Source organism: Trichosurus vulpecula, chromosome 5 (genome assembly GCF_011100635.1).
Source record: "Trichosurus vulpecula isolate mTriVul1 chromosome 5, mTriVul1.pri, whole genome shotgun sequence".
Classification (NCBI taxonomy): domain Eukaryota; kingdom Metazoa; phylum Chordata; class Mammalia; order Diprotodontia; family Phalangeridae; genus Trichosurus; species Trichosurus vulpecula.
Genome location: NC_050577.1, coordinates 265050109 through 265063019, shown reverse-complemented (window position 1 = coordinate 265063019; position 12911 = coordinate 265050109). Strand labels below are relative to the sequence as shown.

General features: G+C 53.5%; 1 protein-coding gene across 1 annotated transcript in view; it reads left to right on the top strand.

Moving 5' to 3' along the window:
* The window catches only part of LRP1 (LDL receptor related protein 1), a gene marked incomplete at its 5' end in the record, with an annotated part of 71286 nt that extends 63986 nt beyond the window's left edge, over positions 1 to 7300 (top strand). Inside the window, 11 exon segments of the mRNA XM_036758906.1 lie at positions 261 to 377; positions 1705 to 1881; positions 2347 to 2487; positions 2875 to 3048; positions 3255 to 3416; positions 4658 to 4832; positions 5040 to 5141; positions 5321 to 5382; positions 5676 to 5766; positions 5961 to 6105; positions 6361 to 7300. Coding sequence (XP_036614801.1) covers positions 261 to 377; positions 1705 to 1881; positions 2347 to 2487; positions 2875 to 3048; positions 3255 to 3416; positions 4658 to 4832; positions 5040 to 5141; positions 5321 to 5382; positions 5676 to 5766; positions 5961 to 6105; positions 6361 to 6501 — 1487 coding nt within the window.
* Positions 7301 to 12911: the final 5611 nt, after the last annotated feature.

The following is a 12911-nucleotide window of genomic DNA, read 5'->3' as shown; positions in this document are numbered from 1 at the left end:
AAAATTAGAGGGACCTCAGCTTCATCCCATTGGTTTGGACAGTTGAGTGTACAGAGTGTTAATGTTGGGAAGGCCCTTCAGAGAAGATGATGTGTGAAGGGAAGTGAATATGAACTTCTGTGCATGTGTGTTTGTGTACATGAGAAAGATGAAGGGAAATCCTTTCCTGACAGATAGCACAATTTTGCTCTCTCTGCCTCCATGGGAGTAAAGATACTTCCACCACGCCTTCATGATGTGCTCCATCCTGACTCCCACAGGCTTGGCGGTGGATTACCATAATGAGCGGCTATACTGGGCAGATGCTAAGCTCTCCATCATCGGCAGCATCCGGCTCAATGGCACTGACCCTGTGTTGGCTGCTGATAGCAAAAGAGGTGAGGACCTTTCCGGGGCACCAGGGCGGGGACACCCCCACCACAGGCCTGAACTGAGGGGATGGAAACATCCTGCCCTATAACACTCCATTCTTCATACTGGCCATCCCTCCTGTCTCTTTAGCTCCTCCGCCTTTTTCCTATCTGTCCTCCTCAAGACTGAGCTCTCCTTGGAGCTCTTTATTGAGGAGGTGTTCCCTCCCACCTGCTCCCGCCCCCAGGCCTGAGTGTAGCCTTTGAAACTTGAATCGAATTCTGCATCGGAGGCACTGTGTGGGGTGTGAGGCTCTATAAGACAGTGCCTGACCTTCAGGAGCTTAGGGTGCAGTGGAGGAGATGTATGTACGCCGGTAACTCATATTCAGGGCAAGGTGCACTCAACACCAAGGAGTAATGCAAAGTGGTGGAAGAGAGTAGAGGGAGGGGTATATTAGTTCTAGCTGGAGTGATTTAAGAAAGCACCATCAAGGAGACGCTATTTGAGTTAGGCCTTGAAGGATTGATAGGATTTCCATAGGTAGAGATGGGAGGGGTGGAAAATAGGGATGAAAGCAAAATTATAAAGGTGGTCAAGAACATAAGTATGTGGGGAACCATGAAATTCAGCTGTAGCCTATGGTATGTGCAGGGGAGCCATGGGAGATGAGGCTGGCAAGGTAAGTTAGGACCAGGCTGTAGAGGGCCTTGAATGACAGACTTAAGAGTCTGAGATCTATCCCTGTAGCCAGTGTGAAGCCACAGAAAGTCTTTGAGCAGGGGATTAATCTGGCATCGCTGTACAGGCTAGATTGGAGGGGGGCAGAGACTGATGGCAGGGAAAAGTTAGGACGCCTCTGCTATAGCCTAGATATTAGGTAACAAGGACCTGAACTAGAGTGGTGGCGGTGGGAACGGGAAGGAGGAAGGGAGACGTGAGAGAGCGCTCCCAGGTAGATGGGGAGAAATGCTTTGACTACTGTGAGAACCTCAGGGTGTGCCGTCTGGATGAATGACTGAATGTGGGGGAGGAGGGCAAAGAAGAAGGAGAAGTGAAAGCCTGGGTGTCTGGTAGAACCTGAGCATCATGGACAGAAATAGGCAAGTCAGCAGGAGGAGGTGGTTTGGTTTATTTTGGGGGAAGCAGACAGGGAGGTGATAATACAATATGTATAAACCATCATACATATAGTGAGGTCAAGGTGCTAGCCCTAGGCTGGCCGTCCAAGTGGCAGTGTCCGATAGGCAGATGTACATGCGTGTCTGGAGGTTGAGAGGAAGGTTAGGATTGGACATAGGCTTGAACTGTTTGATCTTTGTTCTTACTGTCCTTTTCCTATTGCTTCCACAGGTCTGAGTCACCCCTTTAGCATTGATGTCTTTGAAGATTACATCTATGGTGTCACCTACATCAACAACCGGGTCTTCAAGATCCATAAATTTGGGCACAGTCCCTTGATCAACCTGACTGGGGGCTTGAGCCATGCTTCAGATGTGGTCCTGTATCATCAACACAAACAACCTGAAGGTAGGGGCCTTGGAAGGAGGGGAGTGTGACAAAGGATGGGCTTAGTAAGTGGTCATAGGGTGTCAGAAGAGCAGAGGGTCTTCGAGATGGAGGAGAGGTGTAAGCCTCAATTCTGATGGTAGTGGCCCAGGGGAATGGGAAATTGAGTCCTGGGTCCTGTAGTTTTCTGGAATGGAAAGAGAGTTTCTGACATATAAAAGGAAGAAATCGTGGAGAGATGGGGCATCCAGGGTCTTATGGGTGAAAGGGCCTGGCTTAGAGGAGATGGGGAGGGGATACTGGGTCCTGAGGGTCCCAGGACTGGAAGGGAAGATCCTTGGAATTAGGATCTGGTGGAAAAAGAAGAGAGTCAGGAGGGCCTGGAGGAAGATTAGGTATCCTGGGTCTTTTGCTGAAGTGCTGAGGTAGAGTCTGAGCATTATTAAGGATCTTTGTACTCTACCCCCAACCCTGTCCTCCTTGCAGTGACCAATCCCTGTGACCGAAAGAAATGTGAATGGCTTTGCCTTCTGAGTCCCAGTGGCCCTGTCTGCACCTGCCCTAATGGGAAACGGCTCGATAATGGCACCTGTGTTCTGCTGCCCTCACCCACCCCTCCACCAGATGGTACGTGCCTAGCTTGGGATCTCTCACAGAACTGGGACCTCCCTGATGCTCATCCCCCACCCCTGATCTGCACCAGGTGTTTCCATATCTAAGCCCAGACCGTGGACCCCTCTCCCTTGCCGGGTAGCTCTGCTATCACAGCCAATCATCCTGACCCTCTGGGCTTTATCTGCTACTGGATCAGTCATTCACCCCAGTTCCCTCACTGACCCCCACAGATAGCCTTTGACTTGTGACCCTCAGTAAGTCTCCCCACCCGCTCCTGTCCAAGGTCCCAGATTCCAAATTGATTCTTCCAAGAGGAGGAGAAGAGAGAGTATGTGTATATATGTGTGCACACACCTGTTGGGGGAACCCTGTGTCACCTCTGACCACTGCCTCCAACAGCACCCCGGCCAGGTACCTGCAGCCTCCAGTGCCTCAATGGTGGCAGCTGCTTCCTCAATGCCAGGCGCCAGCCCAAGTGCCGCTGCCAGCCTCGATACACAGGCGACAAGTGTGAACTGGACCAGTGCTGGCAGTACTGTCAGAATGGGGGGACCTGTGCTGCCTCACCCTCCGGTATGGGGGCATTCTTGCTGCCTCACCCCCTTTCTCTGCCTCAGTATCCTTCTCTATCTTGCTCTTTCTACTATTTTGTTCAGCCTCCTTCTCTTTGTTTCTGTCTTTTCTCTCAGGCTCAATTTACCCCCTTTCTCTGTCTTGGTCCCCTTACCCCTTCATTTTCTTAGTGCCCTGTCTTACCTTTTCCATTCCTTGCCCTGCAGGCATGCCCACGTGTCGGTGCCCGACGGGCTTCACAGGCCCCACATGCAACCAGCAGGTATGTGCAGGATACTGCACCCACAATGGTACCTGCTCCGTCAACCAGGGCAACCAGCCCCAGTGCCGGTGCCCGCCAGACTTTCTGGGGGACCGGTGCCAATTCAGTAAGTTCCATCCACATCCAGGACGATATAAGGTGGGGTAATGAGGAGCGGGTCTTGAAGACATAGTGGGACTGCCAGGATGAGGAGAGGGCTGGAAACAGATTCCTGGAGGATCCGCTGAGAGGACTAGGGGCACAGGATTCATTTCCAATATCTGATGGTCTCCTCTGTGGAGTGAGGGTGACAAAGGAGGCAGGCAGAAGCTCCACAGAAGAAAGAACCTTGGAGTACTTTTTGTTGTGGTTTAGTCTTTCGGTCGTGTCTGACCCTTCATGACCCCACTTGGGGTTTTCATGGCCAATACTGGAGTGGTTTGCCATTTCCTTCTCCAACTCACTTTATAGATGAGGAAACAGAGGCAAACAAGGTTAAGTGACTTGTCCAGGGTCTCACACACACAGCTAGGAAGTATCTGACGCCAGATTTGAACTCAAGGAAATGAGCCTTCCTGATTCCAGGCCCAGCATTCCATCCACTTCACCCCCTGGCTGCCCTTTTGAACAATTAGAGCAGTCTAAAACCAGGCTATGTGGGAAAGGGAGGTCCTCTGTTATTGGAGGTTTTCAAGAAGAGGCTAGAAATACTGTAGAAGAGATTCATGCATCAAAGTAGGAGGTGGAGTAGGTGGACTTAAGGCCCTTCTAACTCCTAAAGTTCTATGACTCCGAACTTGGGGTGATGACCCAGCTGAGCACAAGGTTGAGCCAAGGGGCTTGGATCAGCTAGCATTTATTAAGTGCATGCTATGTACAGGCACTGTGCTAAGCACCAGAGGTACAAAAGAAGGCCAGAACAGCCTTTGACCTCAAGGAGTTTGCATTCTAATGGGGAAGACAACACACACACAACTGTTCAGTCAAGATATAGACAGGAGAAAGGAGACGATGGCAGAGAAGGAAGGCACTAAGATTAACGAGGACTGAGAAGTGGAGGAGGTGGGACTTTAGCTAGGCCTTGAAGGAAGCCAGGAGGCAGAGATGAGGAGGGAGGCTTATTCCAGGTAGGGGAGACAGCCAGGGGAAAGGGCCAGTTGGGAGATGAGTGTCACAAGGGAGAGCACAGAAAAAAGCCCCTGCTGGGGAAGGAATGGTTTACACCAGGAGAGTCACTGGAGATGGGGAGATTCTCAGGCTCCTGGGAGGAGGGAGGGCGATACTAGGAGAGATAGAGATGGGGAAGAGTGTGAAGGGATCATCTCTCCTTTTCTCTCCCACTCCCTCCCTTGACTCTGACCCAAACAGAGAAATGCTTTGACTACTGTGAAAACCTTGGGGTGTGCCAGATGGCCTTAGATGGCACCAAGCTGTGCCGATGCACAAGCCAGTTTGAGGGACCACAGTGCCAGGTGGACAAATGTAGCCGCTGCCTGGATGGGACCTGTACTATCTCTAGGCAGAGTGGGGATGTCACCTGCAAGTGAGTGAAGGGAAAGGTTTGGCCCATTCCCTTTCCTGCAGCAACCCCTCCCCCCAGCCATTAACCTCCCTTATCTCCCCACCCTGTTCCAAGCCCTTTTGTCCTATCCTTACTATCCCCCTTCCCCAATGGAGCCCCTAGCCCCCCTGCCCCTCTCCCTGCAGCCCAGACTTTCAGGACCCTCAGCTAATTCCTCCCTTTGAACAGCTGCTCCGATGGCCGGGTTGCCCCTAGCTGTCTCACCTGTGATGGTCACTGCTTCAATGGAGGCTCCTGTACAATGAACAGCAAACAGATGCCAGAGTGCCAGTGAGTCCTAGGGAGCCTGATAGGGCCTCTCTCCTGGGTATCCCTCCTTGACCAGACCAGTCTGCCACCAAGGGACACCTTGACCCCTCTTCCATCATCCCCATATACAGCTTCCTCTGGGGATTCTCTGGGACCATGGAGGACTATGCCAACCATTCCTATCTCGACTTCCTTCCTAGGTGCCTTGCCCCAAATACAGGCCCACGGTGTGAGCAGTTAGTCAACAAGTCACAGCCTGGACGTAGGTTTCGGGGATATGGGAAGGGGGTGTGTGGTGAGGTGAAGAGGGTGGTGGCAGGAATGGAGCAGAATCAAAGTGGGGAGAGGAGACATGACACAGATGAGTCCAACCTGCTCCTGAACAGGAATCTCCCTGACTAGCGATCATGTAGCCTCTCCTTGAAGACTCCCAGTGTTGGGCCCCACACTCATGGCATGGGAGGATTCTGGGACAAGCCACTGGGTGGTAGAGGTAGGGCCCCTCCAGGCCCGAGGCCTTCCTGACTCTCCCCACTTGTTTCCTCCCTCCTCAAGGTATAGCCTCCATCCTCATCCCACTCCTGCTGTTGCTGCTGCTGCTCCTGGTGGCTGGAACTGTCTTTTGGTACAAACATCGAATCCGTGGGTGAGTTGGAAAGGACCTCATTTGGAGAGGAGGTGTGGGGATCGGGCCCTTGAAGTCTTGTGATGTCTTCTGGCTGACATCCTTCACTGGCTTCCTCTTCAGCGCCTCCCAAGCCTTGCCAATGACCCCGTCACACCCGAGCCTTCTTTTTCCTGACCCGTTTGCTATTATTGCCCTCCTCCCCTCCTCCCTAGGGCCAAGGGCTTCCAACACCAGCGAATGACCAACGGAGCCATGAATGTAGAGATCGGGAACCCCACTTACAAGATGTACGAGGGTGGGGAGCCAGATGATGTTGGGGGCCTGCTGGACGCTGACTTTGCTCTGGATCCTGATAAGGTAGGCAGGATGGGAAGGGCAGGAGGAGTCGGGGAAGGCACCGACGGCCTCTTGGAGTGGAAGATGGCAGGATCTGGGGATGACACAGGGGCTTGTGAACAGCAAACAGGGAGCCAGCCTGAGGAGGGCGGCAGGGGAGAGACAGAGCAGAAGGAACTTGGATTTTGAGGGTAGGGGTGGGAGGTAGGGAGTGGCCCAGGGTAGGCAGGGTGTGACAGGAAGGGTCTCCCCCTGATTTCCTTCTATTCTCCACAGCCTACCAACTTCACGAACCCCGTGTATGCCACCCTGTACATGGGCGGCCACGGTAGCCGACACTCACTGGCCAGCACCGATGAGAAGCGGGAACTGCTAGGCCGAGGGCTTGAGGATGAGCTGGGCGACCCCCTGGCATAGGGGCTCGTGCCCCACCCCAGCCTGGACTCCAGAGATACCTTTCCCCCTCCCATGAGAAATCCTTTTAAACTTTCCCTTCCTCACCTGAGTACTCCCCCCTCCCCAAACCCGGCCCCCTGGCCGATGTATAAATGTAAAAATGAAGGAATTACTTTTTATATGTGAGTGAGCGAGCGAGCGAGCAGTGTTATCCCTTTCCGTTGTCCTCCCCTCCTTTCCTCTGCCCCCCCCAACGCTGCCTTCCGGGCTGAGGGGCAGGGAGGGCTCTGGGGGTCTGTGCAGCTCAGACATGGGGCTGTCCTAGGGTGGGGGAAAGTTAGAAGCTGCCACCCCATCCTGCCCTGTACAAGACACTTTCTTGAGGAAATCCACCCTTCCCTCCTGGTCTCCAGTTCCCCAAAGGCTAATCTAAGGGAGGAGGAAACATTTACAGCCTTGGGGTGAAGGGGGACTTCCAGCCAAAATCAAAGCTCATCTTGTCTCTAGTCTTTGGGGATGGTCACATCCTGCCCCTGGCCTATCTAAGATGGATGCTGCCCTGGCCTCCCATCCCAGTCAGAACTCTCCCCCCATCCCAAACACCCCCCCTTCCTCCCATCACTGTGGCTCCCACAGTGGGGAATTTTTTTGGGAAACAGCCCCTCCGCACTCCTCAGGGTGGCTGAGGAAATCCTGGGGCACTCCTAGGAAGGATTGGGCAGCCCCTGTTTTGGGGATATGAACGTTTTAATAATTTTTGCTGAATTCCTTTACAACTAAATAACACAGATATTGTTATAAATAAAATTGTAAAAAACTAGGAGTTGAAATTGGCCTCTCTCTTGGGGGAGGAAATCAGAGTTGGGGTGTCTGATAGGGAATGCATTTGCTCATTCTGACCACCAGAGGGAGCACTACCCTGTTCCCACAAAAGGCAAAGCCTTTCCCCGCTAGCCTGGGCCTTCTCTTCTACCTTCCTCTGTGTGCGTCTGTCTACAAAGCCTTCCAACTGCTTCCTCTAATTAGATGATTGCCTCTAATTAGATTATCACCTGTCCCAAGCTCTGGACCACCCCCCTTTTCCAGCTGCATTTTCACAAAGGTCTTGAGAATGCCCCCAACTTAGCATGTCGAAAACCAGATTCATCACCTTCCCCCTCAGAACCACACCTTCCCCTGCCTTCCTTAGGTCTGCTAATGGTGCCACCAGAAACCTCTTCAGTCTTCTTTGACTCCTCCCTGTCTTTCTACTTCCCCACAGCCAATCAGTTGCCAAGCTGTGCAGACTACATATCTGTAGTATCTCTTCCATCCATCCCCAGTGCCACCACTCCGGTCTCACTCGTACTATTGCTAGAGTGTCCTCTTCCCTGGTTCAATTCATCCTGCACACCAGTGGCAGGTTAGTCTCCAAAAGCACCGCACTACCTCCAGTACTCAGAAAGTTCAAGTGTCTCCCCACTGTCTACAAGACTTGAATCAGAGGCATTCAATAAGTGGCCCAGATCTATCCTTCCAAGCCTCCTCTCCCACTTCCCCCAATGTACTGTACCCTCCAGCAAAACTGGACAAGTTACTGTTCCCCAGACACATTCTAGGCTCTTTCATCTCTGTGAATGGAAGGAACCATAGAGATCATCCAGTTCAAATCCATTTTACAGGGGAAAAGCTTAGAAGCGAAAGGTTCTAGAGCTGGAAGGGACCTCAGTGGCCACTTCAATTTTCCAGAGCCAGCACCCTTTCTTTGCTACTGTGTTTCACAATAACAATGTACTTCTCACATCCTCCTTTGAATAACTGGTTTTTGTGGATTTGGTAGTCCTTTCTACTTGGTGGTAAGCTCGTTGAAAGCAGGTACTGTCTACTTACCTCATCCTGAATAGTATTAACCCTCTGGAGTCCACCTGACCAAGAGATTTAATTTATTTTGTTGGTGAGCTCCCTGATCAAAACTATCCACCACAGAAAGAAATTCCACCTTGAGAAATTAATTCCTTTGGAGTGTGAAGGGTTTTTCCACACCTCACTTTAAAAAAAATTCACAAGGGTCTCTTGAAGCAAATACCTCATACATAAAACATACAAATACATCATTTCCTCTGTGCCTTAATTTTCTCGTCAGCAAAACAGGGATAAAAATTCATACTTCGGGGACAACTAGGTGGTGCAGTGAGTAGAGTACCAGCCCTGGAGTCAGGAGGACCTGAGTTCAAATTTGACCTCAGACACTTGACATACTTACTAGCTGTGCGATCTTGGGCAAGTCACTTATCCCCAATTGCCTTGCCTTCCCCCCCAAACAAACAAACAAACTCATACTTCTCTATCTCATAAGGTTGCTATGAAGAACCAATGCATGTAAAGGATTTTATATTCATAAAGTACTATATAAATATAAGCCATTTTCATGCCTGGGGTGGGGAAGCACCACTGTACACCTTGGAGATCATAGAGTCATTGGTTCATCAGAAGTCATGAATGAGGCCCTAAGGGAATGGGACCTAAGATAGACCCCTGGGAGCTAAGTAGGACTCACTGAGGGTTGTGGCTTAACAGCTGACTGGATTAGACAAAGAGAGGAGCTGCCGGAAATAAAGGTATAATTTCAGAATCACACTTGGAGAGCTGGAAGGAATCCCTTGGACATTCTAATCCAGCTTCATCCTTGTGCAAATGAATGTGAGAGCAAGAGAAGGGAAGTGACTTTCTGTAGTCACACAGCTCATTGTTCACTAGGCTGAACATCCAGATACTGAGAGGGCAGAGTGGAAGCATCTCCTCAACCACTAAGGGAACCCTGGCTCCAGGTTCCATCCACCCCACAGGAGGTGACACAGGTGTGACTCCTACGCTGAGACATCACTTTCTTATCCTTGTTGTAACCCGATTTCCCATGGAGAGCCTAACTTCCTACTCAGCCCTTCATGGAGTTTGCTCCCCTCCCAAGAATGCCCATTCAAATCCAGAGGGCCTGCCATCTTTCTCCTTAAGCAATGGATATGTGGTCAACTACCTGGGGGGGGGGGCCTACGCTTTTCCTCTCTTTCTCCCATCCACACCCCTAGCCTCTTTCCCAGGCCCCAAAGAGTTCACAAGACTCTTGTCTAGGTGACCAGAGCAGTGTTTCCAGACATGAGAGATCCAGCTCTCTGGACCCCTAACAGCCTCCCAAAGAAAGGCTCTTGAAGCGCCCCCTCGTGGTTGGTACAGAGCCCACAGACTGGGGCTGGGGTGGATGCATGCATTTTCCAGTACAGCCCCATAGCATGTAGGGGGAAATCGCGTCTCAGGATGGCCGCCAGGTGGCGTCAGCATTTTCTCCACAGAGATCTAACAGACTGGAAGACCCGTGCCCCGCCACCCCCGCACGCTACTCTTTCTCCTGCCTGACCCTGCTATGTCAACTCCTACTCCCAGCACGCACTCACACACTCAGTCCTCATCTCGAGCCCGTTCTGCCCCCTGGCCCAACTTCTCCCCACTTCTTCCCTACCTCCACCCCCAGCCATCCCTCCACCTTCCAGCAATCTTCACAGTCTAATCTTTCCCCTGCCCCCTGCCCAAATCCGCAACCCTGTGTCCAGCCCGTCACCCAAACTGCGCCCAAGGCTCCTCCAGGCCAGATTCCCCAACTGGAGGGGGTGGGGCTGGCTGGCTTGGCAGCCTCTTCCAGATGCCAGAGCCTTTGCCAGCCGCACACCTGGTACCCGGCCCCGGGGAGCCGCCTGATTCTCTGCCTGTCTCGCTACACTAAGCTACCAGGCAGTTTGGAGGGAGGGGGAGGGGAAGGGGGGGAAGACAGGGGCTCTGTATGCTACCCCTTTAGGCGCAGCCCTGACTCACCTTCAACATCCGGGGCTCCCTCCTCCCCCACCCACAAACACACACACACTACACACACACACACACACACACACACACACACACACACACACTCCGGTCCGGGTCCGAGGAAGTATTTCTGAGCGGAGACAGCAAAGCCACCCCTTCTGATAATTACCCCAGGCCAAAGAAGGCGAAGAACAAGAAAGGCAGAGGCAGGAAGAGGAGGGAGAGAAGGTGAGAAAAGGTGTAACAACTAGGACAGGAGCCCGAGCAAGGGAGGAGAACCCCGGGGTAGAGCTCTGCACTGGAGGATAGCCTCAGGAACCTGGGTTTCCCTGGAGAAAGCAATTTCAGAGAGACTGGAGCCTTTTCTAGGTGGGTGGGCGGTGTGAAGGCAGGGGAATGGATGGGATGACTTTCATCCTCTAGAGACTGCCTCTAGCGGCCACCTGGAGCCTTACTGCGTCCCAGCAAACCCTCGGGGGCGGTAGCCTGGAAGCCCAGGTCTGGGAACCAGACGCTCTGTGTGACCTAGGGTCTTGGGTCAGCCCGACCCGCCCGACTTGAGCCGCACCCTCCAGCACAGGTGCAGACCTGTGTATTCACAGTCTCTCCTCTCGTCTCTCTCTCTCCCCAACCTGACTGTGTTTTTGTTTGGTTTGGTTTTTTTCCTTTGCCTGCCTACCTCTGGTAGGCAGACAGACACCATAGGTGTCTGTACTTAGGCTCTGTGATTCTCTTGGTCTCGGGTGTCCGTCTCTGTCTACGCTTCTCTCTGTTTGTCTCTGTCTGTCGCTGTCTCGGTCTCGGTCATACCTCAGCCTCAGTGCGTAGCAACAGCTGACAGCTGGCGACACCGCGGGCAGAGAAGAGAAAGACTGGGTCGGGGGAGGGGGAGACAGCCGGGGGCAGAGATACAGACAGGGACGGAGTCAGACGGTTGATAAGCAGGAGAAAGTGGAGGATAGGCTGAGACTGCACTAGGCGATGGATGAGGGGTTAGACTTCAGGGAGGATTTCCCAAACAATTCGGGAGATCTGGTATGGTGGACAGCACTGGGGCCTGGGGGCCTCCTGCTCTGGTCAGAAGACCGGGGTGCAGGAAGCTGGCAACTGACTTTGGGGGAACTGGAGTATGTCTGCGGGTCATGGATTAGAAACTGAGGGCCCTAGAGGTCTGCGTGGAGTGGAATCGGGAATCGGCGAGTCAATTGGCGGTTGGGTCCTGCAATGCTGGGACTGGGGATCTTGGAAAGGGAAGGAACCAAGAGGCAGAGAAGGGTCTGAGTCAGGGAAAGCCATGGGACAGCTCTGGGACGGCCCCGGGCTGGTGGGAGGGGGGCCTCAGGCGGCGGCTGTGGCGCTGACGGGGATGGATGAGGGCCCGGTGGCTCATTCGGCCAGGAGATGAGAATCATTGATCACGGGCGGAAACCCCGTCATGTTTGTCAATAGGACTGACAAACGGCTCGGGCAGGGCCAAACGCCCCCTCACCCCCCAGTTCTGCCCCCGAGGGCTAGGCCTATCCTCCTCCTCCAGACCTCTCCCTTCCCCCTCCTTATCCTTCCAGTCTATACCACCCCAACGCTCCCTCTCAGTCTCAGCTCCACTACCCCGCCCCCCCACACCTTTAAAAGGCTTTGCCCACCCTCATCCCCCAGTGCCTCTTTTCATGTCCTGACTCCTTGCCCCAGCCCCCACCCTAACCCTCCTCTTCTATTCCTCTGGCCTCAGTTCAGCTCCAGGCTCTCTGGGGACACTTCCAATCACTTCACACTGCCCATCTTGAGGCTGGCCAACCTCAGTCCTGGTCCCCTCCCTCCTAAAGCTCCCTTAATCATCCCTCGAACGACAACCACGTCCAGGCTCCATACCCCCAGTTCATCTAGGGTACCTGATCTGAGCCCTGAATACCCATCTTCTATGTTTTCCCAAGGCCTTCTGCCTCCCCCGCAATGAGACATAACTCCCTCTAAAAGCTCAGTTGACACCCCCTTCCTTAGCACGAAAATCCCCTGTCCTACTGTTTCAGCATCCTCAAAATCAGAGTCCCATAGGCTCAACTCTCAAGCATCTAGGCACTCTAGACTTCACTTCTTCCTTCCTTCAAGGAAAGGAAGTATAAGGGGGTCGACAGCTCCTACCCTTGCAGCTAGGGCCCGAGACAGGGGGGCGTGGTCCTATTGGGAGGGGGCGTGGTCCTTCACGAGTGGCCTTGGGGCGTGGCTTCCAGACAGAGGAGGGGTGAAAGTCACCTTCTCTCGTCACCCCCCCCCCTCCCCGCGTTCTGCGGGGAGGGGGAGGTGGGGTGTGGAGGGCGCGGCCCGGGATTGGTGGGACCCAGAGTCCCGCCCCCCCCGCCCGGGTGCCAGACTGAACTTTCTCCCCCCGCCCTCTCCACCCCCCCCGTTCTCCCCCCAATCTCTTTCCTTCTCTCTCCTGCGCTCAGTTCCCCAGGTCCATCGCTCAGCTCCTCTCCTCTTTTCCTTTCCTTCCCTGTCTTCCTTCTCCCCTAGTCCCCGGCACCCACAGCTGGGGACCATCCCCCTGGGGTGCCTGCCTACCCTTCCCCAACCCTTGCTCCCCACCCCTGGGCCCCGGGAAG